The sequence below is a fragment of the Acomys minous genome, assembly GCF_964271855.1.
Source record: "Acomys minous genome assembly, chromosome: 14".
Taxonomy (NCBI): domain Eukaryota; kingdom Metazoa; phylum Chordata; class Mammalia; order Rodentia; family Muridae; genus Acomys; species Acomys minous.
This window is the reverse complement of record NC_140496.1, coordinates 31,417,279-31,445,126: the sequence shown is the minus strand read 5'-3', so window position 1 is coordinate 31,445,126 and position 27,848 is coordinate 31,417,279. Positions and strand designations below refer to the sequence as shown.

Below are 27,848 nucleotides of genomic sequence, written 5' to 3'. Positions count from 1 at the left end.
GTCATGTATTTCTTCACAGCAATAGAAATGTAAGGCACTTCGCCAGAGGTTATTATCATTTAATAATGCTATATTTGACAGCTGGCTCACAAAAAATGCCTAAAAGCTTGGTGATCAGACCTTGCACTCTGATATTCTACCATCCACCACACTATAGAGGTAGTGATGGGGAACTGAAGCCTCAGCAATCACAGGAAACTACATTTCCCAGAAGCCTCCTCTCCCAGGCCTGCCCTCTGTTGTTACTATGGAGACAACTAACCGATAATAAGGCTGTTTCCAGGAGGGTAAGGAGGGAAGGTGGGAACTGGGGATGGTTGGACCTGCTTGAGATAAGGAGTAGGAGGAACCTGGGGAACAGAGCACTTCTTCCTGGGGTCTTCCAGCCTGGGTTTGTCTGATGGGAGCTTGGGTTGCGTTGTGTTGTGGGAGGAGATGGCTGGCTGCCGGAAAGAGGCTCCAGGGAGGACACTATGGATCAGTCAGTAGCTGAGGAGTTAGCCTGTGTTGAGAGTGTTGCAGGTCTGGACCCTGACATACTCTGATGACCCAGTCTGTGACCTTGAGCCCCTCCTGGAACTGGTCTACCCACTGACGCCTTGACTGTCGTGTGTCACTTTCTGTCATGTTTCTTTCCTTGTTCCCCATTTCCCACCCCCTGGGTTTCAGAGCCAGAAATACATGGTTTCCAGACAAACATCTGTTCTCTAATATCTGTAGCTTGAACATTTCTCTTAGGTAATTTAGTCCTCGGTTTTCCCAGCTGTAGAAAGGGTCTCATAAGACTAACTACATCAGAGTAACTTAAGGATGAATGGTTTAATTTTTGTATAGCCCCAGGGCTTTGGCACACGATAGGGGTTTAGTGAGCTGTGAATACCTTAGAAAGGTGTTACACCCTCCCTGGTTGTCTTCCTTGTGCCCAAGAGGAAGGCAAAGGGCTTTGAAAACCAGACCGTGCTACTGGGTTGAAGGTCTATCCCCAGGGAGCAGGAGTCCTGAGTGGGCCTGACGGACTCGAGGCCTCAGCTAGGATGCAGGCAGACTGGCATCTAGCCACAGGCAACCATTCTCCTAGAGCACAGAGCGCTGAAATTGAACCAGCAGGGCCAGCCTTCACCCCATTCCACCCCTCCTTGCTTTGTAAAGCTGGGGATGTAACTCAGGACCTCATGCACACCGAGCAAGCGCACAACCCCGACCCTGCCTGGTCCCCTTTGCACTTTACTCTGCTTCCTCTCTTGGAGCTGAGGATGCGCCTGGGTCCCTGCTCTCTTCTCTCTCGTCCTCACTGTTGTCCTGCCTGCACCACTTCCAGTGGGTTAGGGGGCTTCAGTTCGACTGAGAGCGGTGCTGAAAGATGAGTAGAGGAAAGGCCTGAGCTGCCAGGCAGAGGGCAGACAGGTAGAAAGCTGCTGGGTGGCATGAACCAGGGAGCACGCAGAGGCCAGGTTTTCACATGTGTTGGATGTCTGGGAGTGGTGCTAGGCAACCCTGGGAACCTGACTCTCTCACTGGCCCCTTGTCCTGAGCAGGCAGCCTTGGTGCTCCCAGGTGGCCCTTAGCAATGGCTGCCTCCACCTCTCCCTCCATGTGAATGGCCCTGAAACAAAGTGGACATAGAGCTAAGGCTGTGTACTTGTTGCCCTCTGTTCTCTGATGTCCTCCCCTCTCACACCTCACTTGCCAGAACTGGGCCACGTCCCCACCCAAGACCTCGTTGGCAGAGAGTTCAGGAAGTAGAGGTGGAACACCTCAAACCTGGTGCATTGCTGCCTCCCTCCCCTTCAAACTTGGGATTCTGTGGTGTGTGTGGGGGGCGGATCTTTGGATTGGTGACAGTGGACCTTAGTGAGGTCCTGTTCTGTAGCTGTACATATAGCATCTCAGTGTGTGCCACAAGATGGCAACTGTCCTCGGGCTGTCAGCCCACTCCACACATATACACACATGTCTTAGTGGTAACTCTGCCTTTTCTTTTCTTTTTGTTTTTTGTTTGTTTGGTTGGTTGATTTTTTGTTTGTTTGTTTGTTTGTTTGTTTGTTTTCGAGACAGGGTTTCTCTGTGTAGCTTTGGCTGTCCTGGACTCACTTTGTAGACCAGGCTGGCCTCGAACTCACAACCATCTGCCTGCCTCTGCCTCCCGAGAGCTGGGATTAAAGGCGCACGCCACCACAGCCGGCTGTAACTCTGCCTTTTAAAAAGTTAATCTTAGCTAATCAGTGGTGCTGCATGCTTTTAATCCCAGAACTCGTGAGGCAGAGGCAGGCCTCTGTGAGTATTAGGACAGCCAACGCTACACAGAGAAACCATGTCTTGGGAAAACAAACAAACAAATAAAAAAAGTTGGCCTTAAAATGTGTGTGTGTGTGTGTGTGTGTGTGTGTGTGTGTGTGTTGCCTACATGCAACAGTGCCCATGGAGGCCAGAAGAAGGCATCAGATCCCCTGGGACTGGAGTTACAGATGGCTGTGAGCTGCCACGTGTGTTCTGAGAACCAAACCCAGGTCCTCTGGAAGAGCAATAAGTATTCTTGTCCACTGAGCCGTCTCTTCAGCCCTGCAACTCTGCCCTTGCAAGTTGTGCCTCGTTTCCAGTTTAATGGGATGAGATTTCACTTACCTGCTATTTTGTGGGTCTTGTTTCTGATTTGCCTTGCTGTTCTAAATAATTTCTTTTGATCCAGGAGACTTACTGAACTTCATCGATATATCCGAATAGGAGACTATATATTCAGAAATTCCCGAGATTAGTGTCACTTACCAGAAAGAGAAGGTGGCTGCCAAAGCCACATTAATGCCTTTGGGTAACCTGACACTGACTTTGATGTTTTCTGAGAAGAGGCTTGGCTTTGTAGCCCAGGCTAGTCTGGTATTTAAACCAAAGCAAAGCAAAGTAAAGCAAACCAAACCAAACCAACAACAAAAGAAAACCTGCTTCACCTTCTCACATGCTGTGAATCCAGGCATGCACTACCATGTCCAAATCCTTGTTTTAGTTTTGAGGGAGATTTGTATCAGAAGGTGCTGGAGATGGGCTAGCACCAAACCAAGACTTCCTCCCTGGCAGAAGGGATGCTTCCATGGGACGCTGTCCTCTGTGAGGTAAAGCACCTCCGGCCACTCTGCACGCACAAGTGGTCTTCGTTACTTCTTTCTGGCAGACAGTGGCCATTTTGAGCATCTCTGCTTTTCCCTGCAGAGAAATTCATCCCTAGCTATCCAGAGATATCAGGATGGAGGTCCTGAGAGAGAAAGTGGAGGAGGAGGAGGAGGCTGAGCGTGAGGAAGCTGCTGAAAGGGCGGAAAGGGCTGAAAAGACGGAGAAGACGACGAAGCCAGCAGAAGTGAGCAAAGAGGAAACTGTCCTGACACAGGACGAGCTTCGGGACCTGGAGAAGAAGCTAGCGGCCATCGAGATCGCCATCCCAGCTGAGCACTCGTGAGTGTCAGGACTGGGACGTCCTACCCAACAGCCACAGCACAGTCAGAAAGGTCCAGGCCCAGGAAGGACCGAGGCAGAGTGGTGGCACCTGGGCAGGGAGGTGGCCATAGAGGGCTGTGTCCACACAGGCGGCCCACCTTTCTCCCACAGCTGTGTGATCTGGGGAAGACCTTCAACCTCTTGTAGCCCCACCCCCACTACCTTGTCTGTGCAAAAGTGCAAGTGTGAGAGTGGTAATGATGACTCCATGTAGTTGTGAGGATCAAATAAAAAAAGGGGGGGGGGGAAGTCAAAGGACATCCCAGGCACTTTGGTGTTCCCTCGGATGCGGAGCATAACCTCACTCAGATTATTGCCATCCCTGCTGGGACACAGGATGATAAACAAGTCCCTCATTGATGTCACCAAGCTGCCTCCTTCCTACACTACCAACTCAATCAAGGAGGAGCACCTGCTGCAGGTGGCCGACAACTTCGCCCTCCAGTACAGCCACCTGTGCCCAGACCGAGTGCCTCTCTTCTTGCATCCGCTAAATGAGTGTGATGTGCCTGTAAGCCTGGGGCTGGGAAGGCAGGGCCAGGGCAGGGCAGGGCAGGGGGGGTAGGGAGGTGGGGGGGGGGGGTAAGGGAGTGGGGTGGGAGGGGACACACCCGATTCTCTGCTGTCTTTGGGTTAAATCACAGCTGTCCTGAGAGCAGGAAGCTCCTGCCTATCAGGGCCTGGAGGAGTGAGTGTACAGATTCCTGCTGGGGAACGCAGGCCTGGGGTCTGAACTGGAAGCTGGGGGATGAGCCCAGGGCCTGACGCATGGTAGGCTAGCACCTAACTCTGAGCCACATACACCCCCACCCTTCTTTTCAGTCTTGAGTTCAGGGGAGGTATCACTGTGCAGCCCAGGCTGCCCTTGAACAAGCCGTGACTTTGAATGTTAATCACTAACACATGCTAAGGGACCTCCCGTGCCTGAATGGAACCACCCTGTGTATAGGACAGGTATAGGTGGGGGAAACTGAGGCCCCGTTGAGGCTCAGGGGGAGAGGTGCCTGGGGCCATGTGGAGGGAAGCAAGAAACCAGTGCCAGGTTTTAGGGACCACTCTGCCCTACTTTGTCTTGTTGTTCTGCCCCTCCCTTGAGGGGCTGGCACGTGATGCTGGAGACCACCCTGGTCAACAGCTACCCACTGCCTACCCAGAACCTCTGTAGGCTCTGCAAGGGCCTCATGCTGCTTGGACATTCGTCTCCTTTAGCCTTTCCTATTGAGTGACCTTAGGCAATCTACTTGGCCTTTCTAGACTCAGAAAGTCCTTCCAGCCCAGAACCAGATAAACTAGTACTTTATCAATGGACTGATGTGAATGAATGCCTCTCAGCCATTGCTGCCGCCACCTCCACTGGCCGACGATAGGCCTTCCCAGCAGGAGATGGATCCACCAACCTGAGGCCCATGAGTTGGGCCTCTTCAGGGTTCCTTTGAGAAGTCAAGGGAAGGAGGCCGGGCCAGCCAGGCACAGGTCCCTGCTTACACACACAGTGCCCCGGTACGATCTCTCCCTTGCAGAAGTTCGTGAGCACAACCCTGAGGCCTACACTGATGCCTTACCCTGAACTCTACAACTGGGACGGCTGCGCCCAGTTTGTGTCTGACTTCCTTAGCATGGTTCCCCTGCCTGACCCCCTCAAGCCGGTAAGAGCTACTCCACAGTTGCATGGGGTAAGCCCAGCAGGCCTAAGGCAAGTCTGGGGGCCTAGAAGCTCAGCCAGGCTCTAGCCTTCTGAGACACCTGTAGGGGAAAAAGACACAGAGAGAAAACCACTGGCCTAAGCCTGGTCTCTCATCTGCTGGATTCTGCCTCAGTCTCTATTTTTAACTCTGGGAGGTGTACAGCAAAGAGCTGGGGGATGCCAAGCTGCCTATAGCCTTCAGCCCTATCTTTGGGCTTCTGAGAGGTTCAGTCAGCTTTTCCTTGAGAATGGAAGGAAGCAAGAAAGAGGAATGAATAATGGAGCACTGATAGAAGAGTGAAAAGGATGGTGGAGAGGAAAGCATTGGAGGAGAGCCCACTAGTTCCTTAAAATGGGTTGCATGGGTCCGTTTGTGTCATGTCCTCAAGAGGCTCTCAAGGCAAGAGGGACCCTATCCCTCCAGGGGGGTGGTGAGTGGCGAGTGGCAAGGGGTCTGGCTGAACTGACGGGTGTACCGCACTCAGCCCACGTACCTGTATTCCTCGACCACCGTGCTCAAGAGCCAGAAAGGGAACTGCTTTGACTTCAGCACCCTGCTCTGCTCCATGCTCATTGGCTCTGGCTACGATGCCTATTGCATCAATGGGTATGGCTCACTGGACCTGTGCCTCATGGACCTGACAAGGGAAGTGTGCCCACTCACCCTAAAGGCCAAGGAGGTATGCCTGACCCATGACAGCCCGGGGGAATGCACAGTCCTGGGACTGCCCATCCATGTTAGAAGACCAGGGTCCTGCCCTTCCCATCCTTAGAGAATCAGGTCCCCATGCTGGCTGTCCTGATACTTACAGGTTCCTTCCCCATCACCACACATCCTCTGTTGCTCCAGACTCCCTATTTCAAACCCTTGGTGATTTCTCTGTCCTCAGCACCACCCACAGGCCAGCTCTCTGAACTGCCGTCCCTCTTGCCTTGCCCTACCTCCGTTTAAAACACTGTGGCTCCCACTGGGCAAATTTTATGGCCCACGTGGCCTCTGTCTTATATCCAACTATCATAAGCTTACCCACTTCCCCTTTCATCTGATAAAAGCCCATCTGGTTGTTTTAATGTCGGGAAACAACGGTCAAGCGAGGACTTGATTCTCAGCCCTCCTCCCACTCAGTTAGACAGACAGACAGACAGACAGACAGACACACACACACACACACACACACACACACACACACACACACACCTGTTGATGGAGCCAAGAATTTCTACTGTGCTAGGTGAGCTTGTTAGTGTGAGTTACATCCCCAGGCCATTTGGTGGGGAAAAGTTACCTTGGCCCTAACGAGTGATGGTTGAGTTTTCTGTCTGCTCATTAAGAACTCACCGGTCACCAGAGTTGCACTGCAGCTCCCTCTTCTGTCAGGACCAGGCCCCGGGGGCCCATGAAGCCTGTGAAGCGTGCGGGTGGGAGCTGACTTTCCTCTCTTGTTGGTTGACAGGCAGTCAAGAAGAAAGAGAAGTCTATGCCCAAGAAATATGCCGTCAAGCCTCCCCGGGACCTGACCAGCAGGTTTGAGCAGGAACAGGAGTTCAAGAGACTGCAGGAGATCCGGGACCTAGAAATGAAGCGGCTTAGGGAAGAGGAAGAGCGCCTCCTGGTGTGTCTCCACGGCCCTGCACCCTGGCACGGCTGGTCACAGTAGGCCCAAGGGATAGCAGACCAGGGCCATAAGGCCTTCTCTTAAAATTGACCAAAGCGCCCCTCACCCATAGAACGCATTACCTTTCTTTGGATGAAATTTAACCCCGGGTGCTATCGCCCCCTCGGAGTAAACCACAGATCTGGTCGGGCCCCTCTCACTTTAGTGGTTGAAACCTGGGGCTCCAAGGAGAGATGTTGGAAAGAGGGTGCCCCTTAGCTGGTGGTCACCCACCTTCCCTGTGCAGGAAGAAGAGAAAGCAAATCCAGACCCCTTGCATGGCCTGAGGGTGCACTCCTGGGTCCTAGTGCTTGCTGGGAAGCGCGAGGTGCCTGAGAGCTTCTTCATCGACCCACTGACGGCACGCAGCTACAGCACCAAGGACGACCACTTCCTGGGCATCGAGAGCCTCTGGAACCACAAGAACTATTGGATCAACATGCAGGACTGTTGGAACTGCTGCAAGGTGTGTGCGAGCGGGCTGTGTGGGTAGAGAGCCCGGGGTGGAGGCGATGGGTGGTCCGACCGACAGCAGGCTTCTGTATGGTGGAGGTCCCAGAACTCACACCCCTGCCGATGAGGGACCATCCTGGCAAGATGAACTTCTCCAGTTCGCTGTGTGCATCCTTTTTAACCCGTGGGCCGTTGGTTTGTATGAATGGACTTCGAGCGGAAGCATGATACCCACGCAGGAATGTGCATTCACCCAAAGCACTGAGCCCACTGCCCACTGAAGGCCCCTGCACTCAGAATAAAAAAGAATAGGGCCCATCCCTCAGAAATCCCCTTGTGTCCTTCCTCTCCCAAATGCATACTTGCGCTTTAAGGATAGACACAGCACAGGCAATGGGCTGGTAGGGTGGCTCAATGGGTTAAAAATGCTTGCCACCAACTTTAATTACCTGAGTTACATACTAAAGACCCACATAGTGGAAGGAAAGAGCTGACTCCTATAAGTTATCCGATGAGATGCATGTTCTCTCTCTCTCTCTCTCTCTCTCTCTCTCTCTCACACACACACACACACACACACACACACACACACACAGGAAGAGGTACACAATCCTAAGTGCACATCTTATTGGATAGGTTTGTGATAATGAACTTCCCTACATCACTAGGAGCTGCACCCCCCCCCCATCCAGTAACGCCCCTCCAGCCACAAGCTCAGCGGTAGAACCGGTGCTTAGTATGTACAGGGCCTGGGCTGATCCCCAATACTACAAAGATAAAGACAAATTAATTCACACAAACCAAAGTTCTTCACTTGAGAAGGATGCCTAAGCCCACAGGGAGCCGCCATTGAAGCGGGGAAACGCGGGGAGGAGGGCTTGGCTATGGGGAAGGAGCCCGTGCTGACTTCGTAGAGAGTCTACCTGTTTATTCTGACTTAGGACAGTCCCTGGGTCGAGTCACACATGTGTGCTCTTTGTGCTGGATTGGTTGAATCCTGGAGGTGTTTGTGAGATTCACCCGTTTTCTGTGTGCCGAGCTGTGTTCATTAATTCCCTTTTCTATTTAGAGTGGCATGCTTAGGTCATTTCCGGCACGGGATTCTCTGGGGTAGTGGTGCAGCAAGCATTTCCCTCCCCACATTTCAACAAACACATACACGCGCTTCTGACAGGTCAAGACAGTGGAGAGTCATGTTTCACTTCAGTAGATCCTTCCCGTTTGCAAAACTGACTTTGTTTCTTCCATAGGTGTTTGCTTCAAACAGTCTAGAGACAGGGAATTTAGTGAACAAACACTTAAGATGTCTTCTTGATAGACGGACCCATTTGTAGTGTAAATGCCCATCCTTACCCCTACCAATATTATCCTGATATCTATTTACAATCCATAAATATAGTTTCTCTGGCTTTCTTTTGGCTTATGTTAGCATGGGCTATCTTTGCCTTTTTTTTTTTTTTTAAGACAGGTTTCTTTGTGTAGCTTTAGCTGTCCTGGACTTGCTTTGTAGACCAAGCTGGCCTTGAATTCACAGAGATCCGCCTGCCTCTGCCTCCCATGTGCTGGGACTAAAGGCGTGCCACCACCACCCGGCCTTTATTTGTATTTTCTAAATTTAAGTGTGCATCATTGTACCGTTATCTGTTTTGACAGTCTCAGCCTCTGGATTATAGTGCTTAGACTGTTTCACTTACCAGGATTTTTAAAATGAAATTAAATTTATAGCTATTATTTTTCTATACACATCCTCAAATTTGAAAGTTTTGAAAATTTTTTAATTGAAAATAGATTTTTAAGCTAGGCATGGTAGTACACACCTTTAATTCCAACACTCAGGAGGCAGAGGCAGGAGGATTTCTGTGAGTTGGAAGCCATGCTGATCTACACAGCGAGCTCCAGGACAGATAGGACAACATAGAAAGACCCTCTCTCAAAAATAAATAAATAAATAAAAATTTCTTATATGATATATTCTGATTATGACTTCCCCTCCCCCAACTCCTCTCAGAAACTCCCTACCTCCCCACTCACACTCTTTCTTTCTCATTAGAACAGACAATGATAATTATTATTATTAATAAATAATTCAAATATTCAAATTATTTATTATTATTCAAATAATTATTGGTTAATAAATTATTTAAATAAAATAAGTTAAACAATAAGTTATTTCAATAATAAATAATTATTGTCTGATTACTAAACATTAATAATCATTATTAATAAATAGTTAACAATAAAAATAATAACTATTATTATTTAAAATAAAAACAAACCAGCATGAAACAAAACAAAGAAAAAGCACAAGAAGCACATATAGATGCATGCACATACACACACACATATTCACACATACAGAAATCCAAAAAAAACATAAAACTAGAAACTATAATTAATAAGCAAAAGACATGCAATGTTAAAAAAAAACAGAACAGCAACAATGAAACAAATAAAAGACAAAGCATTATGAAATCAAAAACCCTCCAAAATATAAATAAATAAATAAATAAATAAAAAGAAAAACCCTCCAAAACTATCACTGAGGTTGTTTTGTATTGGCTATCTACTGCTGGGTATGGGGCCTGTCCTGAGTGTGCTTTGCATACCCAGTGAGACACCACTGGAGAAAACTAATTCTTCATTCGTGAGCACATGTTCCCGTGTTCCACGTGTATATGTGTGTGTGTCACTAAAAGCCACATATGAATTTTTTTTTCGAGACAGGGTTTCTCTGTGTAGCCTTGGCTGTCCTAAACTCTCTCTGTAGACCAGGCCGGGCTCAAACTCACAGCAATCCGCCTGCCTCTGCCTCCCAAGCGCTGGGATTAAAGCTGTGCACCACCACCGCCTGGCACACATTTTTAAAAGAGATAATTAGATGCCTAGATGTCATAATCTTCCTGCAGAGATGTTCGGTGAGATTCTGATGGAAAGAGAGGAGATCTAGCAATCCTGGCTGACCTTAACTGAGCCTTTCTGTTATCTTTATTCCTTTGATGTGGTCCATCAGCGTCCCAGGGCGGAGTCTGGGGGATTAGCCACCATTTTCTTTTTGGAGTATTCAATGTCCTGAACGCTGCTACTGCTGCTCTCCTCCTCGTTGTCCTCCTCCTCCTCCTCCTCCTCCTTCTTCTTTCTGCTCTTCCTCCTCCTCATCCCAGTTCCTCCTCCTCTTCCTTCCTCTTTTCCTTCTTCCTCTTCTTTTTCCTCCTTCTCTCTCCTCCTTCTTCTTTGAAGTCATGGGCAGCCCAAGCTAGCCTTGAACTTAATATATAATCAAGGATAACCTTGAACTGCAGATCTTCGTGCCTCCAACTCCCAAATGTGGGCATCACAGGTATGTGCCACCATGCCTAGTATATGTGGGTCTGAGGACAGATCCCAGGACCTCATGCATGCTGGGCAAGCATTCTGCCAACTGAGCTATATCTGCCCCCTCCCAGAGCCTCTTCTTAACCACTGTGGACCCCTGACTGGAGAAAATCACCCCCACAAACTGGAACACCTTTCAGGTTTTTCTTTTCATGAATCTTGACTTCTTTTTAAGAAATATTTATTTATCATTATCATTTATAATTTATTATTTATACAATAACCTGCCTACCTGCCCGCCGCAAGAAGGTACCAGATCTCATTACAGATGGTTGTGAGCCACCATGTGGGTGCTGGGAATTGAACTCGGGACCTTTGAAAGAGCAGGCAGCGCTCTTAATCTCTGAGCCATCTCTCCAGCCCAAATCTTGACTTCTTAATTTCCCTCAGGTGGTGGAAGGAACCTGGAGCTCACATGCTAGACAAGCTATCACTGAGCTGCATCCCCAGCACAGCATCTTATTATTGTGGTTCTTATTGTTTGTGTTTTGAAATAGCATCTTCCTTTATAGGCAAGGTTGGCCTTGAACTCGCAATCCTCCTGCCTCAGCCTCCCGAGCCTTGGAGTAACAGGTCCACCACTGTGCCCAGCTCTCATGGGTCTACTTGTGGGGAAAAATGCTTAAATGTGGGTTGACATAAGGGAAATGTGGGGGAGACTGCAGTCAGGGGAGTGACATCTGAGTAAGTCATTCGGTGGGGTCACTTAGCATGGAAAAGTGGCAATTCTGGGAGGGGAAGTGGTGTGCTCAGCTTCTCCATGAAGCATCTGCTGTGTGCCAGGCCCTCTACTCATCCTAAGGACACACAGCAAATGACACAGACCAGGTTTCCTCCCTTAGCCACTTCCTGTCCAGGGGAAGGGAAAAGCAACAAACCACAGGAACTGAACTCAGAACTTCCAAGTCCTGTGCTCTGTTGATATTCCCAGTGTCGCCGATTCCTAACTGGATAGAACCCTGTTGCAATGCGCCTGTTCAAGAGATGGCTGTGGCCCCTTCGGGAGCCAGGCAGGGTGGAAACGCTTCCACTAGGTGGCTAGTGTCTGTGTCTGTGAATGGAAGGAAGTTGAATTCCTGAGACACAGCATCCTACTCAACTCACGGCCTGACTTCCTGGCTCAGCATCCTACTTAACTCATGGCCTGACTCCAGGGCCTCTCAGAATGTGCTGGTAAGGCCCTGGGCATTTCATACACCTCAGCTTTGTTACCTCGTATGACAGATAAGGAAACTAACACCAAATTAAGCACACTCCTGATAATACAGAGCCAAAACTGCATTCCTCAGGGCCAGGCTCACAGTATGCACATGCTCAGCATCCCAGAAGGTTGATGGTCCTTCAGAGTTGCCTGCAGTCCTTCAGCCCCTCCTCCAGCCTGCAGGCCACCACTCCAGTGCACACCACACCAGTGCCACACATGGGAAGGACATTTATGGTAAGGCAGAAGTGAGTCCAAGGAGCCAGTACTGAGTCACCATGTAAGGGCATGGAGGAGGAGACCATGACACTAACCAGTCTGGACACTTTGCTCCCTCTGAGAACCTTGGCACTGGGGGTTAGGGAAATGAGGCAGCATCCTTACAGAGACTGACTAGAGCAAGTGCCCTGGGCACATGGGATACAGCCACTGTCCACCCATTCTCTTCTTTAGGAACAGAACCTGACATTGAAGCAATAAAGCATGTGTAGCTACTGCTTGCCACGTAGAAAAGTGACAGGATTTAGCTAAGATAAAATGACATGCGACCTTTAGTCTTTCTCTCCAGTCACTGTTGTATCCAGAAGCCCTCCTCTCCGCCCTCCCCTCCCCTCTGTATGTCCACTTTTCCATCCTTACTACCAGACAGGGCATCATACACAGGCCCTCAGAGCAGGACCGGGGCCACCTCACCATGGCCAGATGCTCAATGTCCTTTGAGCAGCTTTTCTTCAGGCTTTGATCTCCTTCTGGAACATGTCACCTTGGGACATACATGATCCTAGGGATGGGGAGCAGGTGAAGGGGACCATGCCTCCTTGCTTGGTGCCTGTGCCTGTGCCTGCCACCAGAAAGTACTGCAGGCTAGGGATTTAAAGAACAAAAATCCTTGCCGTGTGGCACACTGCCTGTAATCTGAGCATTTGGGAGACAGAGGCAGGCAGATCGATGTGAGTTTGAGGCCAACCTGGTCTACAAAGTGAGTCCAGGGTAGCCAAGGCTACACAGAGAAATCCTGCCTCGAAAAACCAAAATAAACAAAGAAATAATAAAACAATGAAAGACCAAACATTCTTTGGCCTACAGTTCTGGAGACTGGAAATCCAGATCTGAGGTCCTGGCAGGGCTGGTTTTTTCTGAGATCTCTTATATCCTCCTGAGTCCTTAGTAGCAATTGGCCCCTGGTTCCTGGCTCCTGGCTCCCTGGCTAGGGGGAAATAAAAACAAAAAGAAAAAACAAAGAGGCCCACTTTTGTGTTTGTTTGGTTTTCGAGACAGGGTTTCTCTGTGTAGCCTTGGCTGTCCTGGACTTGCTTTGTAGACCAGGCTGGCCTCGAACTCACAACGATCCGCCTGTCTCTGCCTCCCTAGTTCTGGGATTAAAGGTGTGTGCCACCATGCCCAGCTAGGAGGCCCACTTTAAACCAGTAACTTCCTAATAGTTTGCCTGCTGGAGGATATGCTTTGCAGTGTCGTGTAATATCCCCCAGCCGAGTAGCCATTGCCCTAGGAGCAGGCACAGGCATGGGGTCCAGGGGGTGCACTCAGATGGTTCCCTCTCTATCAGGACCTGATCTTCGACCTGGGAGACCCTGTGAGATGGGAGTACCTGCTCCTGGGGACCGACAAGCCTCACCTGTCCTTGACTGATGATGAGGATGATGATGGGCTGGATGATGATGATGATGATATGGAAGAGTCGGTGAGTTTGGTAGCCATGAGGATGAGTTACACGTACACGTATGGGGGAGTCCTTCCACTTTGCGATCTTCCATTCCTCCCTTACGTGTAACACTAGGTGAGGCTCACAGTCTGTGTTTGGTATCTGTAACAACAGGAGCAGGTATATCAGCTGGCTAGCACCAACATAACAAAGGACTACAGCCCGGGAGTCCCACACTGCTGGAGGCTAGAACATTAGGGATCAAAGGTGCTGGCAGGGCTGGTTTCTTCTGAGATCCTCTAGGTTTGCTGATGGCCATCAGTGCTGTGTTTTATGTGCCCCCCGCCCCTCTCTCTCTCTCTGAATCTGTGTCATAATTCCTTTGTCTCATAAGAACTCTTTGCACGGGGTGGAGAGATGGCTCAGAGGTTAAGAGCACTGGCTGTTCTTCCAAAGGTCCTTTGCTCAGTTCCCAGCAGTCACATGGTGGCTCATAACCACCTATACCACTTATAATGAGATCTAGTGCCTTCTTCTGGCCTGTTGTCTCACAGGCAGAACAGTGTAAAATAAATAAGTAAACAAATACATAAATTATTGTAATAGGCCCCCCTAAGGATCCCATTTAGACTCCATTGCCTTATCCATAAAGACCTTACTTCCGAATGCAACTGGATTCATAGGTACTGGGGTGAGGGCTTTGACGTACAATTTTAGAGGTAGCAACAAGCAACACTGAGGGGCAGGCTCTGGTTTTTGGTGCAGAATCAGAGTTCACTCATTTAAATCTCTGCCACCTGGGAAGCTGGGGACAACTTGAATACAGCGGGGCAAAATGAGCCACCAAAGGACCCAGCCAGTAGGTGAGAGAGCTGGGAGCTGAACCTGAACCATCTAGCTGTGTAATCTGGTGACTATTCAGCTCTGAGTGCTGCCTAAGAGTGACTGAGGCCACCCTGTTCTCCAAGGCCTCGTTTCTGAGCTCCTGCTGGCCATGGGCATGGGCCAGCAGTGTGCAGGGCATGCCAGGCAGAGTAGGGAACACCCTTAAACCTAGGACCTGGAAGCCCCGTCACATCCCCGAAATGAGACCTCTCGTTCCCTCCAACCTGGACAGGTGATGTACCCTGAGAGTCAGCGCTCAGCTGTAAGACCAGACACAGGATGCCTGGGCTGTCTCATAAAAGTTCTGCTAGTGCCCCTGTGTGTTCCCGAAAGATGTCCTGTCCAGCAGGACCAGTAATTACGGGGTCACCAGGGGAGCCATACCTGAGGGATGGGACGAGAAAGAAAGGAGGCGAGACCAAGTAGCGTTCCTATCAAGGTCTGTTTATTGAATCAAAAGCAAAAGCTTATATGGAGTGGAGGCAGGGGCTAAGCAGCAGGGGTGGGGGGCCCGAGAATGCCTCCAGATGATGCCAGCAGGGGAACATCCTGTGGTTCATCTCGGAACAATTCCTATCTTATCTTAGCTAACTATCTCTTGGAAAGTCCGGAGCTAACCTGCTAAATAACATCTGCAGGGGGTGAAAGGAGGAAGTTAGCTAACCTGCTAAACAACATCTGCAGAAGCTAAAAGGAGGAAGTTATGCAGAGGCAGAAAGGAGGAAGTTAGCTTTGGAATGGGGCATCAGTATTTTTCCATAGCCAGTAGATTCTTTTAGCCTTGAATGACCCTGGGCCAGCTCCGAACAGACCAGCCCCCACAATAAAGCACAACAGGTGTCTAACTGCTGACCTATGACAAGATCAGCTAGTTTCTGGTGAATGGCAGACTTATGGAGAATAAGGAACCTAGGTTCTGACAAGATGGTTGAACATTGGCCATGTAGCCCGTCCCCAACAGAAAGATGTCATAATTAGAGGAGCAAGTGTCCAGGATCTGAGCATTGTTTATGGCGGAAAGTATATGCACAGACAATCTTGAGCCTGGTTTGAGGCTCATCTGTCTAGACCAGGCCTTATTTCACAGATGGATGAAGGACAGCCATTCAGAGTCCCAAACCCTATACATGACATCTTTTAGTTCTCCCAAGAAGCCCAGTTACAGTTAAGGAAACCCAGGCTTAGAGTAGATGAAGAACTTGCCCAGCCCGCCTTACTTGGTACTAGATACGGCTAAAGGTATGGCTTCCTCTGACCCAGCATCCCCTCTCTAAGCAACCATCATGGCTGCAGGTGGTTTGGCCAGAAGGGTGGGGTATGAGTGCAGGTACCATCTTAGACAAGGCAAGTAGACTGTAGGAGTCTGCCCAAGCTGACTCCTCCTCTTCCCTATCCTCAGTCATCTCCTGACTTCTGGCTCCTCTGGGAAATCTGACAGCTTCCTTAGCAAGTCTGGGTCTGGGGTAGGGAACAGAGATGTGCCATGGCTTTTGCCCCAAGGCCCTGGACAACAACCATCTCCTCTCCTCCCTCACAGGGCAAAGAGGAGGACGATAAGAGCTTCGACATGCCACCTTCGTGGGTTGCCGCGATTGAGATCACCCCAGAAGGTCACTGTCATTCAGGGAGTTCTGTGGCCACACGGCTCAGCAGAGAGGCCATAGAGGCTTCCTGGGCCCCTCTTCCTACCCCTCTCAATACCCCACCAGCAATATGCCCAGGACTTGACACCATCTGGCATACAGCTGGGCTGTTAGTATCATGACCACCAAGGTCTGGGCCATGGCCTCTCTCCCTCCCTCAGATCCCCTGTTCAGAGAAGACCATAGGCAGTACACGTAGTAGATCGTGTAATGGGGTCAGGCCCCAGGAAGCATGGGCAAAGAAGGCAGGAGAGTGGGTTACCTTTTGCCCCATGTTTACATATGCCTACCTGGAAACACCTAGACCCCGAAGAAGGGCACAGGCTGTTCCAGCATGTGGCAAAGTTCTAGAGAAGTGGTCATGAAACCTGGGGTGGGAGCACCCATCACATCCTAGACACAGGAGGAGGCAGAATGGGTCCCAAAAAGCAGGGGTCACTGGGGCAGGAGTCATTCTGGCACAGTGGTCTCACTGGTGAAGGGCCTGGCAGGGGTGAGGGCTGGCTGGATCGGATATGATTCTCTGGTGGCTCTGGGATTCTGGCTGGTCCAAGAATACCTTTGACAGAGTTGAAGCCAGAACTGGTGACTATTATTTTCTTCCTCTCTGGAGCTGGTTGTGGGCCCAGAGGCACTCGATAGGTAATGCAGAAAATGGATGTGTGGCCAGGGAGGGTGGGAGAAGAGACCCCAAGTCCCCTTTGCATCCACAGAGTTTGAGACCCGTTGTCCCAGTGGGAAGAAAGTGATACAGTACAAGAAAGCACAGGTGGAGAAGTGGGCCCCATACCTCAACAACAATGGCCTGGTGTGCCGCCTCACCACCTACGAGGACCTACAGTGTAAGGCACCGTGCAGGATGGGATGGTCGGGGGGGAGGGGAGGGGAGACAACCAAATGTTGTGCTGGGTGACTCTTGGGCACATCACTTCTACTTTCTTGGTGTCTGTGTGGCAAAGGCCAGAGGAGCTGGTCTGCCTGCAGCAACCATCTTTGGGGTCCCCACAGGTACAAAGGTTCTGGAGATAAAGGAGTGGTACCAGAACCGGGAGGACATGCTGGAGCTGAAGCACATAAACAAGGTCACAGGCTTGCATATAGACTACTTCAAGCCAGGACATCCCCAAGCTCTGTGTGGTGTGTGGTTCTCATTGCTGGGCAAACCAAGAGTCGTGGGCGGGGAGGGGGGTTACATGCAATGATACTGATGGGCGTAACCCGCTCCAGGTATCAATGAGGCTCTTGGATGGCAAGCACGGACATTGCCTCTGCCTCTGTAAGATAGAGGTATGCAGACAGCCGAGGAAACTGGGGGTGGGGGGTGGGAGGCGCCGTGGCCAAAGGCTCTCTAGGAAAGTCAAAGCCAGGGCCTGAGATCAGGCCAGAATTCCCACAAGGGGGCACATGGCGTGACTCACACATGAAAGGTCTAAGAATGTTGGGAAGTAAAGCCAATCAACACTACCAGCAAGGCCAGAGTAGGGAGCCCATGGCACAGCTGTGACTAGGAGTTCATGAGGCTGGGATAAGGGGAAAGAGTGAGTCTGCCTTCTTAGATCCTACCCCAGACTTCAGCAGACAAAAGTCTGGAGCCAGCAAACACATGGAAACACATCAGTCACATCTGGGAGTTGAAACTTTCAAGATTAAACCAAGAAGGGACCATGCCACAACCTTCATGTGGTCCTAGCCTGATGTGTGCGCTAGGGGTTGAAAGCAGCAGAAAGTTGTTTCCCATTGCTGGGCGTGGTGGTGCATGCCTTTGATCCCGGCACTTGGGAGGCAGAGGCAGGCAGATCTCTGTGACTTTGAGGCTAGCCTGGTCTACAAAGTAAGACTAAGACAGCCAAGGCTAGACAGAGAAACCCAGTCTGAAAAACAACAACAAACTGTTCCCTATTGATATCAGCAGGTCACTCTTTTCTTAAGAATAACTGAGCTGGGCTGGAGAGATGGCTCAGAGGTTAAGAGTACTGTCTGCTCTTCCAAAAGTCCTGAGTTCAATTCCCGGCAACCACATAGTGGTTCATAACCATCTACAATGAGATCTGATGCCCTCTTCTGGCCTGCAGGTGTACATGAAGGCTTTAAAAATGATAATTATTAAAAACCAAAAAAAAAAAAAAAAAAAAGAAAAGAAACAAAAACCTGAGCTGAATGGGTTAATACTATGGAGATGTAGCTCAGTGGCAGAACGCATGCTTAGTATGCCTGAGGGCCAGGGTCCAATCTCTAATAGCAAGAGTGATGGCCTTAAAGTGTGGGCATGTAATTCCTTCTGCTGAGAATTTGTTCTTGGCAAAGGCTGAGCCAGAACCATAAGTGTATGATACAGATGCTCATCACAGTGTTGTTCATAAAGACAAAGAATTAGACGTAACTGCAGTACCCAGGAAGTGGGGATTGGATACATGTCTAATGCTCATGTGTACAGGACAGCTGCCATCTCCCCGGGGCTGGGATTGGGTTACAGAGCTCCCGGTGCTCACCCAGCCCCTTCCCTCTCCCATTCTGCCCCTACCCGGCCCCACCCCCCACCCTTAGTGCACTCGTACAAGTCTATGCTGCCTGAGATGGACCGCGTCATGGAGTTCTATGAAAATATCCGTGTGGATGGCCTGATAAAGCGGGAGGAGACACCCATGACAATGACAGAGTACTACCAGGGGCGCTCAGACTTCCTCTCCTATCGTCACATCAACTTCGGACCCAGAATCAAGAAGCTCACCCAGAACAGCGCAGAGTCCAACCCGAGGCCCATGGTGGTGAGAACGCTGCTCTTGGGCTGGAGGGTCTGACTCTGGCATGGTATTAATGCCTGAGCTCTTGCCAGGATTCTAAATGCGTAACAAGCACTGGAACAAATGCAGACCCCTAGGATTGCTAGGGCTAAGCCGAGTCTCCCCAGCCACTAGACAGAGAAGCACTATTTCCTCATTGTAATGAACAAATACACAATTCTGGCCAGACACCTGGAACTATGAGAAATTAGAGAAACATAAAAAGGCCTCAGAATGACCTGCCCTAATATGACTATGGACTAGTAAGTAAGATTGTTCTTAGCTGGACAATTAATCCCTTGATTCATTGAGAGGTGGCAGCTGAGGATGAAAAGTTTAAGGCAAGGCGAGGCATGGTGGTGCACACCTTTAATCTCAGCACTCAGGGAGGTAGAGGCAGACAGATCTCTGTGAGTTTGAGGACAATCTGGTCTACAAATCCAGTTCCAGGACAGCCAGGGCTGCACAGAGAAAGTCTGCCTCAAAAAATAAATAAATAAAATAAAAATAAAACGGAAAGAAAGAAAGAAAAGAAAAAAAGCAGCTCTCAGCTACATAGTGAGTCCAAGGCTGGTCTGAGCCACATGAAATCCTTTCTCAATGAACTGAGGAGATAGCTCACTCAGTAAAGAGCTGGCCTTGTAAGCAAGAAGGCCTCAGCTTGATCTCCAGTACCCCCCAAAACATCCAGCACCAAGGAGACAAATGCGGCACCTGTTGGCCAGTCGGTTAAACCAAACCAGTGGGCTTCCGGCTCATGGGAGCCCAGCTTTTGAGACAGAAACTCTGTCTCAAAAACAAAACAAAACAAAACACAAAAAAAACAAAACAAACAAAAAGCAAAACAAAAAAACCAAGCTGAAGAGCAATTGAGAAAGACTGTCCATCTCTAGCCACCTCACACTTACAATTTGTTCTTGAGAGTCTTTTTAACTTTATTCAGAACCGGAGCGAGGACTAGAACTCCTATTTTCATCCACTTTACATCGAAATGGGCTTTGTTTTTTGTTGTTGTTGTTTTTTTTTTTTGTACTCTATTTCTTTTTTTTTTTTTCTTTCCTCCTTTATTTGGGCTTTGTTTTTTTAATGTAAGATGCTACAAGAGTTCTTGGCCCCTGAGCTTCCTGGCCACACGCCAAAGGTGTTCCTTTCCATAGCAAGGGATATCTGGTAATGGGATGAGCTTCCGGAAGAAGTGGCGAGCTCTCCATCTCTAAGAGCAGGAAAGCAGAGTCTTGTGGAGGAAACTGGAGAAAGGACCATCAGCACGTGAGGCTGGTGGGGGTGGGGGATGCGGTTCACAGAATCCATTGTCTGGCTAGAAGGCGCCTGATCAACAGCCGGCCTCTCTGGACCCCTGGGTCCTGAGAGCCCTTTGCTCTTGCCTACTGAGCACGCACAGAATCCCTGTCTTCCCTCTCTGCATTTTCTGGCCACACAGAAAATCACAGAGCGGTTCTTCCGCAATCCAGCGAAGCAAGCAGATGAGGATGTTGCAGAGCGCGTGTTTCTGATCCAGGAGGAGCGCATCCAGCTTCGCTACCACTGCCGCGACGACTACATCACCGCATCCAAGCGTGAGTTCCTGCGGCGCACGGAGGTAGACAGCAAAGGCAACAAGATCATCATGACACCGGACATGTGCATCAGCTTTGAGGTGGGTTGGTGACCGCATGGCGCAGGGGATGGTGGGGGCACACTCTGGAAAGTATGCCTGCAGAGCCCTCTGGCAACTTGGGAAATTCCCAGGTGGTTTCCCCCATTAAGGCTCAGATGAGAAACCCATCTCTGTCCCTGGTTATGTTCAAAGATCCCAACTGAGGACCTTTCCCTTTCTGCACCTCTGAAAAATCATCCCATTCCCACAGAAATGAGAATCCAGCAGGCTGAGACTTCCTCATGGTCCCTGCCTGTACCTCTGGGAAACCTAGACCCTCCTGGCGGGGGCAGGATCCTTTTTTTTGTTTTTTTTTTTGTTGTTGTTGTTGTTGTTGTTGTTTTTTGGTTTTTTGAGACAGGGTTTCCCTGTGTATCCTTAGCTGTCCTGGACTCACTTTGTAGACCAGGTTGGCCTCGAACTCACAGCGATCTACCTGCCTCTGCCTCCCTGAGGCAGGATACTGTTATGCCCTAGAATCTAGAACCGTCTCACCTTCCTGTTCTAATTAGTGCAACCCTAAGTACCTCTGCATCTTTCTTTGATCTCTCTTTGTTGCTATGTTTTTGTAGAGAAAGATGCTGAGGTCTAGAAAGGTTAAGCACCTTGCTTGAGGTCACACGGTTAGAAAAAAAAAATTTTTTTTAAAGGCAGTAGATTTAAACCAAGTGGTCCCTAGACCTGACCGGATATAGCCTCACTGTGATGGTTCTGGTCCCAGGTGGAGCCAATGGAACACACCAAGAAACTTCTCTACCAGTACGAGACCATGATTCACCTGAAGAATGATGAAAAGATGTCCCGACATCAGGCCTGGGAGTCAGAGCTGGAGGTAAGGTCCTACCAGAGGGGGTGGGGGGACGTGGCAGGGAGAGAGGGTGTGCGATGTGCATGTCCTCCATTGTGTGCAATCAAGGTCCTGGAGATCTTGAAGCTTCGGGAGGAGGAAGAGGAGGCCCACACACTGACCATCTCCATCTATGACACCAAGCGTAATGAGAAGAGCAAGGAATATCGGGAGGCCATGGTGAGCGTCCCTGCTTCTCCCAGGTCTACATTCTCTTGGAGCCCCGCCTCCTGGGCAGGGTGAACATGGGAACCCTTTGTAAGGGATGATATCACTGGTGATGTCACGTGAATGCTCTTGTTGACTATCACCTGCCAAACTGGCCGTGTTGATGGGTCACCACCAAAGAGCACTTAAGATCCGGGCTAGGTGTACTAATCCAGGACTGTGGCCAAAGGAAAAAGCCTGCCTTGCATGGAGAAAGAATGAAACTACATGTTCACCTCCACCGGGGCTTCCACTGAGGCTGTGACCTCAGCCAGGAGTCCAGCCAACTGACTAAGGCACAAGTTGAACAGCAGGACTCAGCAACATAGGGCTTTGGCTTTACCCCATACCCCCAAGGGAGAGGACCAGTTTGGGTTTCCAGGCTTGCTTCTAAATTCTCTTCACCATGCAGTGCAGATCTCTAAAGTAATTTGGAGTTGGCCTGACAAGGCTGGGCTTTGGATTGTTCTTGGATCCACAGGGAAGGGCAAAAGCCCATGTCTCCAGTTGCTCTGGCTCCTTTGTACCCCATGTAGGGCCTTGTGGGCAAAAGAGAAGAAATGATGGAAGCTCGTTGTCAACCCACCACCATTCACTGTAAAAACCTGCTGCAGACTGTCAGGACTGGGCTATGTGCTTTCCAGACCTGAGCTGGTCTGTTTTCAAAGGAGAAAAAAAAAATGAGAGATGAATTCATGTCAGAAACAGGAATTACATGTGACCTTTAAACATGGGTCAAGAGGCAATCTCTCATAGCAACTATGCTGGGACCTGGATCCCTGGGACCTGGCTTTGTGCTGTCACACCATATACTCAGCTGCTGGGGAGGTCTCCTGGAAGTCCTGACCTCTTAGCTGTTTCCCTGGCCCTTAGGAGCGTGTCTTGCATGAGGAGCACCTGCGGCAGGTGGAGGTCCAGCTGGACTACCTGGCCCCATTCCTGGCCCAGCTCCCTCCAGGCGAGAAGCTAACACGCTGGCAGGCAGTGCGCCTCAAGGACGAGTGTCTCAGCGACTTCAAGCAGCGCCTCATCGACAAGGCTAACCTCATCCAGGCGCGCTTTGAGAAGGTGTGGCCAGGGCCCAGGCAGGGGGAGGTGACCTCACCATCCTCAGCCAGAAAATGGGTCCTGAAGTCTTTGCTCCGTGCCTCATAGATCTGTGAGAGACAGGATGGTTGGATGAGTGTGTCTGTAACTGAGGCTTCCAAAAACCTGATCTACCCATGTGTGGGTAGATGGATATGGGTGGGGATTAGAGGTGGAATATGGATTGATGGATGGATGGATGGATGGATGGATAGATGGATGGAGGGATGGATGGATAGATGGATAGATGGATGGATGGATAGATGGATAGATGGATGGATGAGCAGATAGATGGCTGGATGGATAAATGAGTGGGCAGATAGGTAGATAGATAAGATGGGCAGACAGAGGGATAAAAGAATGCATGGGTGGGTTTGTGTATAGATGGACTGACAGATGGTGTATTATTACAGCTCCCAGTCCTTGCTCATTTCTGTGATAGGTAAGGTACATTACCATGTGATTCCCATGCGGCGTCTTGGTCTTCACAGAGTAAACAGGGCAGAGCTGGGTGGAATGGGACACAATAACCCTTATTTTTGGAGATGAGCTACTGATGAGCACATCAGCAACTTGTTTAGACCATATGGCTGTTTTGTGTGGGTGGCTGGGTGGGTGTTTTGTCTGCACGTGTGTATGTACACCCCACGTACATGCCTAGTGCCCTCAAAGGCCAGAAAAAGTCATCAGCTCCCCTGGGACTGGAGTTCCAGATGCCTAGGAGCTTCCATGTGCTCTTTGGAAATCGAACCCTAGTCCTCTGGAGAGCAGCTAATGTCCTTGTTTTCTTGAGACAGGGTCTCACTCTGTACCCCTAGTTGGCCTGAAACTTGCTATGTAGACCAGAGTGGCCTTAAACTCACAAAGGTCCATTTGCCTCTGCCCAGTGAGGGCTGGGACTACAGGTGTGCACCACAACACCCAGCTGTTTTGATTTTGTATACGAGGAGCCAGAAGTGGAACCCAGGGCAGGCGCTGAACCACACCCCTGGCCCTGACTGGCTGTTTTGGCCCTGTTCTGACTTCATGTGCATCCTGTCCCTCGAATCTTGACTCCAGCAGTTCCCACCCAAGATACTTTTGTGATCCTCTAACTCTGTCCCATTCCTTGCAGGGGGTGGGTGGCGGTGTAATCCTCTTGGGACTGCCTGGTCACCTATGGGCCTACAGCCTGGCTGTGAATCAGTTCACACACTCCCCCATGCTCATCCCCCTGTCCTCCCAGGAGACCCAGGAGCTGCAGAAGAAGCAGCAATGGTACCAGGAGAACCAGGTAACCCTGACGCTCGAGGACGAAGACTTGTACCTGAGCTACTGCTCTCAGGCCATGTTCCGTATCCGCATCTTAGAACAGCGGCTCAATCGGTAAGGGCCAGAGGAAGCCAGGAAGACTCCTGGGAGCGTTCTGATACCTTGGCTATCCCTCACCTTCCCCTTCCTCACTCTGCTCAGGCACAAAGAGCTGGCCCCACTGAAGTACCTGGCGCTGGAGGAAAAGCTCTACAAGGACCCACGCTTGGTAGACTTCGTGAAAGTCTTTGTTTGACGGCCCCTCATGGGACCACGGCAGATGCTGCCAGAGAATGGAGTCCCTCCCTTCTCCCCAGCCACTGTGACACAGCAGCAGCAGCAGCAGCAGCAGCAGCACTGCCACACTACCTCCCTGTCCCTCATAGTCTCCCCCAAATAAACATAAGTCCTAGTTGCCATTTATACTTCAGTCCTCACTAAGTTCAGTCCCCACAGCCCTAGGTCTTTTTTTTTTTTTTTTTTTTTTTTTTTTTTACTTTCCCCGGCTTTATTAAAGAAAAAGAGCAGTGGTGGTAAATCTCCTGGGATGCTCCCTTAAAACATGGCATTTGATCTCCAAGCACATGCTGGTGTACACGGTCCCCACGACTAAGCAGGTGAGAAGACGGCATCCAGACGTGCTGCTCATCTTCCAACTTTCCCCAGTCTGTGGTCTGTCTTTGGATCGGCAATAATTGCCTAAACAGCTTCTATAGCTTCATTGATTTTCATCTGTAGCTCTCTGAGCTCTTCTATGTGCAGCAACCTCAGGATCTGAGCAGCTTTGTTAAGAACTGCATCTCCCGTGTCAAAGCCAAGAATATGTTTGTCTAAAGCAACAGGTAAGCCCTCTTTTGTTTGATTGGCTTTAGCAACTGCATCCTGTGTTAGACGCTCCTGAACCAAAATACGAATTGCCTTGAGCATTACCAAGGAGTCATCATGTCGCTGAATCTGAAGGAGGTTAGCCAGAGCCATGACGACAGCCTGAAAGTCAGGATTGTTTACGTCCAGGTTGATCAATGGCTCTGCATTTTTAGCAACACTGTCAGTATTTTTTTTGTTATCAGCTACTAAGTCCTTGTATTTTTCAGCATTATCTCCATATTCAAGTCTAACCGCTAACCCAAGAAGCCAGTCAATTGCTTCTTGCCGATCTTGAATCTTGAAAGGACAGTTAACATCTTTGAGATACTTTTCGAAGAACTTGGGCCAGTCACTGCTGTGAATAGTTCTCAAGTTTCCTCTATCTTCAATCTTGTAGTGTCCGACTTTCTGGTCTTCAAGCCAAACAATAAAGTTTCTAAATTCTGTGTCATTTTTACAGTTGAAGCCTGCGGGGTTGTGGTAGTCCAGGGCCGTAAGCTTACGTCGGAACGCGCTGGACGCCCGGGCCTCCGCCAGGACAGGAGAAGCGACAGCCCTAGGTCTTTTCTCTGTCACTTTCTCTGCTGGAATAGCATGTGTTTATCTCTCCAGATGGTCCCATGGCCACCTGCCAGCATCTAGTTAGAGCTCAATAAAGCGGGAATAGCCCAGCTAAGGAGCACACCCCAGGACTGGGCGGCTTGATGTTAGAGGACAAGGGACCAAGGGACTGAACCCAAGCTCCTCTTCCATTTGGGATGGGGGCTGGCACTGTTTCCTGAAATAAGTCCTAAAAAGCAGAGAAAGTTGGGCACAGTAGTGCATGCCTGTAATCCCCGCAGGAGGCGGAGGCAGAAGGATCTGAGTTCAAGATCTGCCTCCTCTAATTAGGGAACTTGAGAACAGCCTGAGCTACATGAGACTCTTGTCTGTAAGCTCGTGGGCATGATAACAGCCATTGTAAAAGATCTCACAGCAGCCGTGGTTGCCTGCACAAACCCGGGCCAGTGAACAAGGATCGTGAACCAGCGAGGGAGGGACTCATGGGGACCCTGACCCTCCACGTCCAGCTCCTGGCTACCCACGCATCCTGGTGGAGAGGCAGTTGTCTCCACACAAAGGTGAGCTCACCAGGCTTTAATGAATAGTTCTAAACCCTCGGTTAAAACCAGGGGCTCATACCACATGTAGTGGCCTTGAATCCCAGCTCTTGATCTCTGTCAGTTTAAAGCCAGCCTGATCTACAAAGTGAGATAGATCTTGATACAGAGAGAGGAGAGGAGAAGAGGGGTGGGGTGGGTGGGGGAAGAGAGTTTTGAGAGACAGACATAGAATGAACACCACCGTGTGTGTGTGTGTGTGTGTGTGTGTGTGTGTGTGTGTGTATAGAAGTCCTACACTATCTATGCATATTCTGCTCTGTCATTCTTTACCCTGTTCCCTTAGTCAGCATCTGACTGACCTAGAGGTAGGATAGCAACCGAGAATCCCTAGCAATCCTCCTGTCTCTGCTCCCTATAGCACTGGGATTACAGGTGCACATGCAGCCGTGCTGAGATTTTTTTTTTTACATGGGTGCTGAGGATTGAAGTCAGGGCCTCGTTCTTCCATTGCAATCGCTTTAAAAAAAAAAGATTTATTTATTATGTATACAGTACACATTAAATCACATTATAGATGGTTATGAGCCATCATGTGGTTGCTCGGAGTTGAACTCAGGACCTCTGAAAGAGCAGCCAGTGCTCTTAACCACTGAGCCATCTCTCCAGCCCTGCTGCAATCGCTCTTACCCACTGAGCCATTTCTCTTGCTTCTAGAAGTTTTTATTTCCAGCGTTGGGGGCTGAACCTAGTGCCTCCTGTATACTAGTCAAGGCTCTCTACCACTGAGATGCATTCCCAGTCTTGTTCCTACTTGGAAGAATTATGTGTATCAGGGATGATAAAGGCCATGTTAATGTATTCTGCATATTCAAAGATTAAGTTATCTTAGGGGTGGTGACATTGGTTATATGGCTAAGGGCCCTTAAAGAACTTCATGCTCTTGTGCAGGGTGGAGGCGGTAAGGGGGTGGTGGTGGCACGCCTTTAATCCCAGCACTCAGGACACAGAGGCAGGTGGATTGCTATGAGTTTGAGGCCAGCCTGGTCTACAACGCGAGTCCAGGACAGCCAAGGCTACACAGAGAAACCCTGTCTCGAGGGGAAAAAAAAAAAAAGAACTTCATGCTCATGAGTCCGGGTCTCTTAATAATTCCCAAATTCTACTCAGGGCCAACTTCCCAAAGTACGGGAGGCTGGTGGAAGTCTTCTGTCCTGTAGAGGTTTTGCATTTAGTAGGGACTTCGCATGCCTTGACTTTAAGAACAACGGTTCAAGTCCGATCTCAGGTCTTTTCATCACATCATCAGTTTCCTCATTTATAAATGGGGAGTTCCTACCGTTTAGGGCTGTCAGCCCCGACCAAAGGCAACTGAGTGGAGGACACACACACACACCCCACACCCACGTCAGGGTGGGTTATGAAGCCTTACACACACACACACACACACACACACACACACACACACACACACACACACACACACCACATCCACGTCAGGGTGGGTTATGAAGCCTTACACACACACACACACGTCAGGGTGGGTTATGAAGCCTTTCCCCCGAAGTGTCACACACATCAGCCTTTCTCCGGTTCTCTAGTCCCGTGGTTTCCGCACGAGAGTAGCCACAAGCCTACTCATCCCACCGTAATCCTAGGGACGCACCCCTCGGAACGACATCGGCTCCACATGTAATCAAGCTGTTTCCCTCGAGGCCTCCATCAGGGAACTCAGGCCTGATGTGTGGATCCCAGCACAACCCAAGTCCTCAGAGCACGCCGGCAACACCCACTAGCCGAAGGCAGAGGAAAAATAAATAAATAACAATCCAGGCTGCCCTGTTCCAATATGGAAGATCTGAGACTTCACGCTGCTCCAGAAGTCCTCTTCCCATTGGTTAGCTCGGAATTTGTTATCCAACAACGCTGACGTTTATTGGTCAAACTAAGGCTGTTGCCGAAGTGATTGGTGCAG

The 27,848-nt window shown here is 49.8% G+C and overlaps 1 protein-coding gene and 1 pseudogene across 3 annotated transcripts; one reads left to right on the top strand and one right to left on the bottom strand.

The window, feature by feature from the left end:
- Positions 1 to 231: 231 nt before the first annotated feature.
- Positions 232 to 25,005, top strand: DRC7 (dynein regulatory complex subunit 7). 2 transcript variants are annotated; one of them, XM_084756317.1, is made up of 18 exons: positions 232 to 287; positions 3,202 to 3,441; positions 3,820 to 3,994; positions 5,004 to 5,129; positions 5,653 to 5,847; positions 6,622 to 6,780; positions 7,070 to 7,288; positions 13,416 to 13,550; positions 15,934 to 16,006; positions 16,753 to 16,881; positions 17,048 to 17,176; positions 18,584 to 18,804; positions 20,261 to 20,476; positions 21,198 to 21,308; positions 21,393 to 21,503; positions 22,404 to 22,598; positions 23,842 to 23,981; positions 24,069 to 25,005. In XM_084756317.1, the coding sequence occupies exons 2-18, from the start codon at positions 3,236 to 3,238 to the stop codon at positions 24,160 to 24,162; spliced, it is 2,634 nt and encodes an 877-aa protein (XP_084612443.1). In that variant the 5' UTR covers positions 232 to 287; positions 3,202 to 3,235; the 3' UTR covers positions 24,163 to 25,005. The 2 variants fall into 2 exon arrangements, with proteins under 2 accessions (XP_084612443.1, XP_084612444.1); XM_084756318.1 differs by lacking the exon at positions 232 to 287 and adding an exon at positions 2,685 to 3,104.
- On the bottom strand, positions 24,415 to 27,554 carry LOC311583099 (RNA transcription, translation and transport factor protein-like; annotated as a pseudogene). Its single transcript has 2 exons — positions 27,540 to 27,554; positions 24,415 to 25,301 (listed from the first exon to the last, which is right to left on the bottom strand). The product of its transcript is annotated as an RNA transcription, translation and transport factor protein-like (transcript).
- Between the last annotated feature and the right edge of the window lie 294 nt (positions 27,555 to 27,848).

Excerpts from the sequence above, each read along its gene's own strand:
- DRC7 (XM_084756317.1), top strand. The coding sequence starts at position 3,236 with ATGGAGGTCCTGAGAGAGAAAGTGGAGGAGGAGGAGGAGGCTGAGCGT. Across the intron at positions 17,177-18,583 it reads ACATCCCCAAGCTCTGTGTG|TGCACTCGTACAAGTCTATG; the intron begins GTGTGTGGTTCT and ends CCCCACCCTTAG. Across the intron at positions 20,477-21,197 it reads ACATGTGCATCAGCTTTGAG|GTGGAGCCAATGGAACACAC; the intron begins GTGGGTTGGTGA and ends TTCTGGTCCCAG.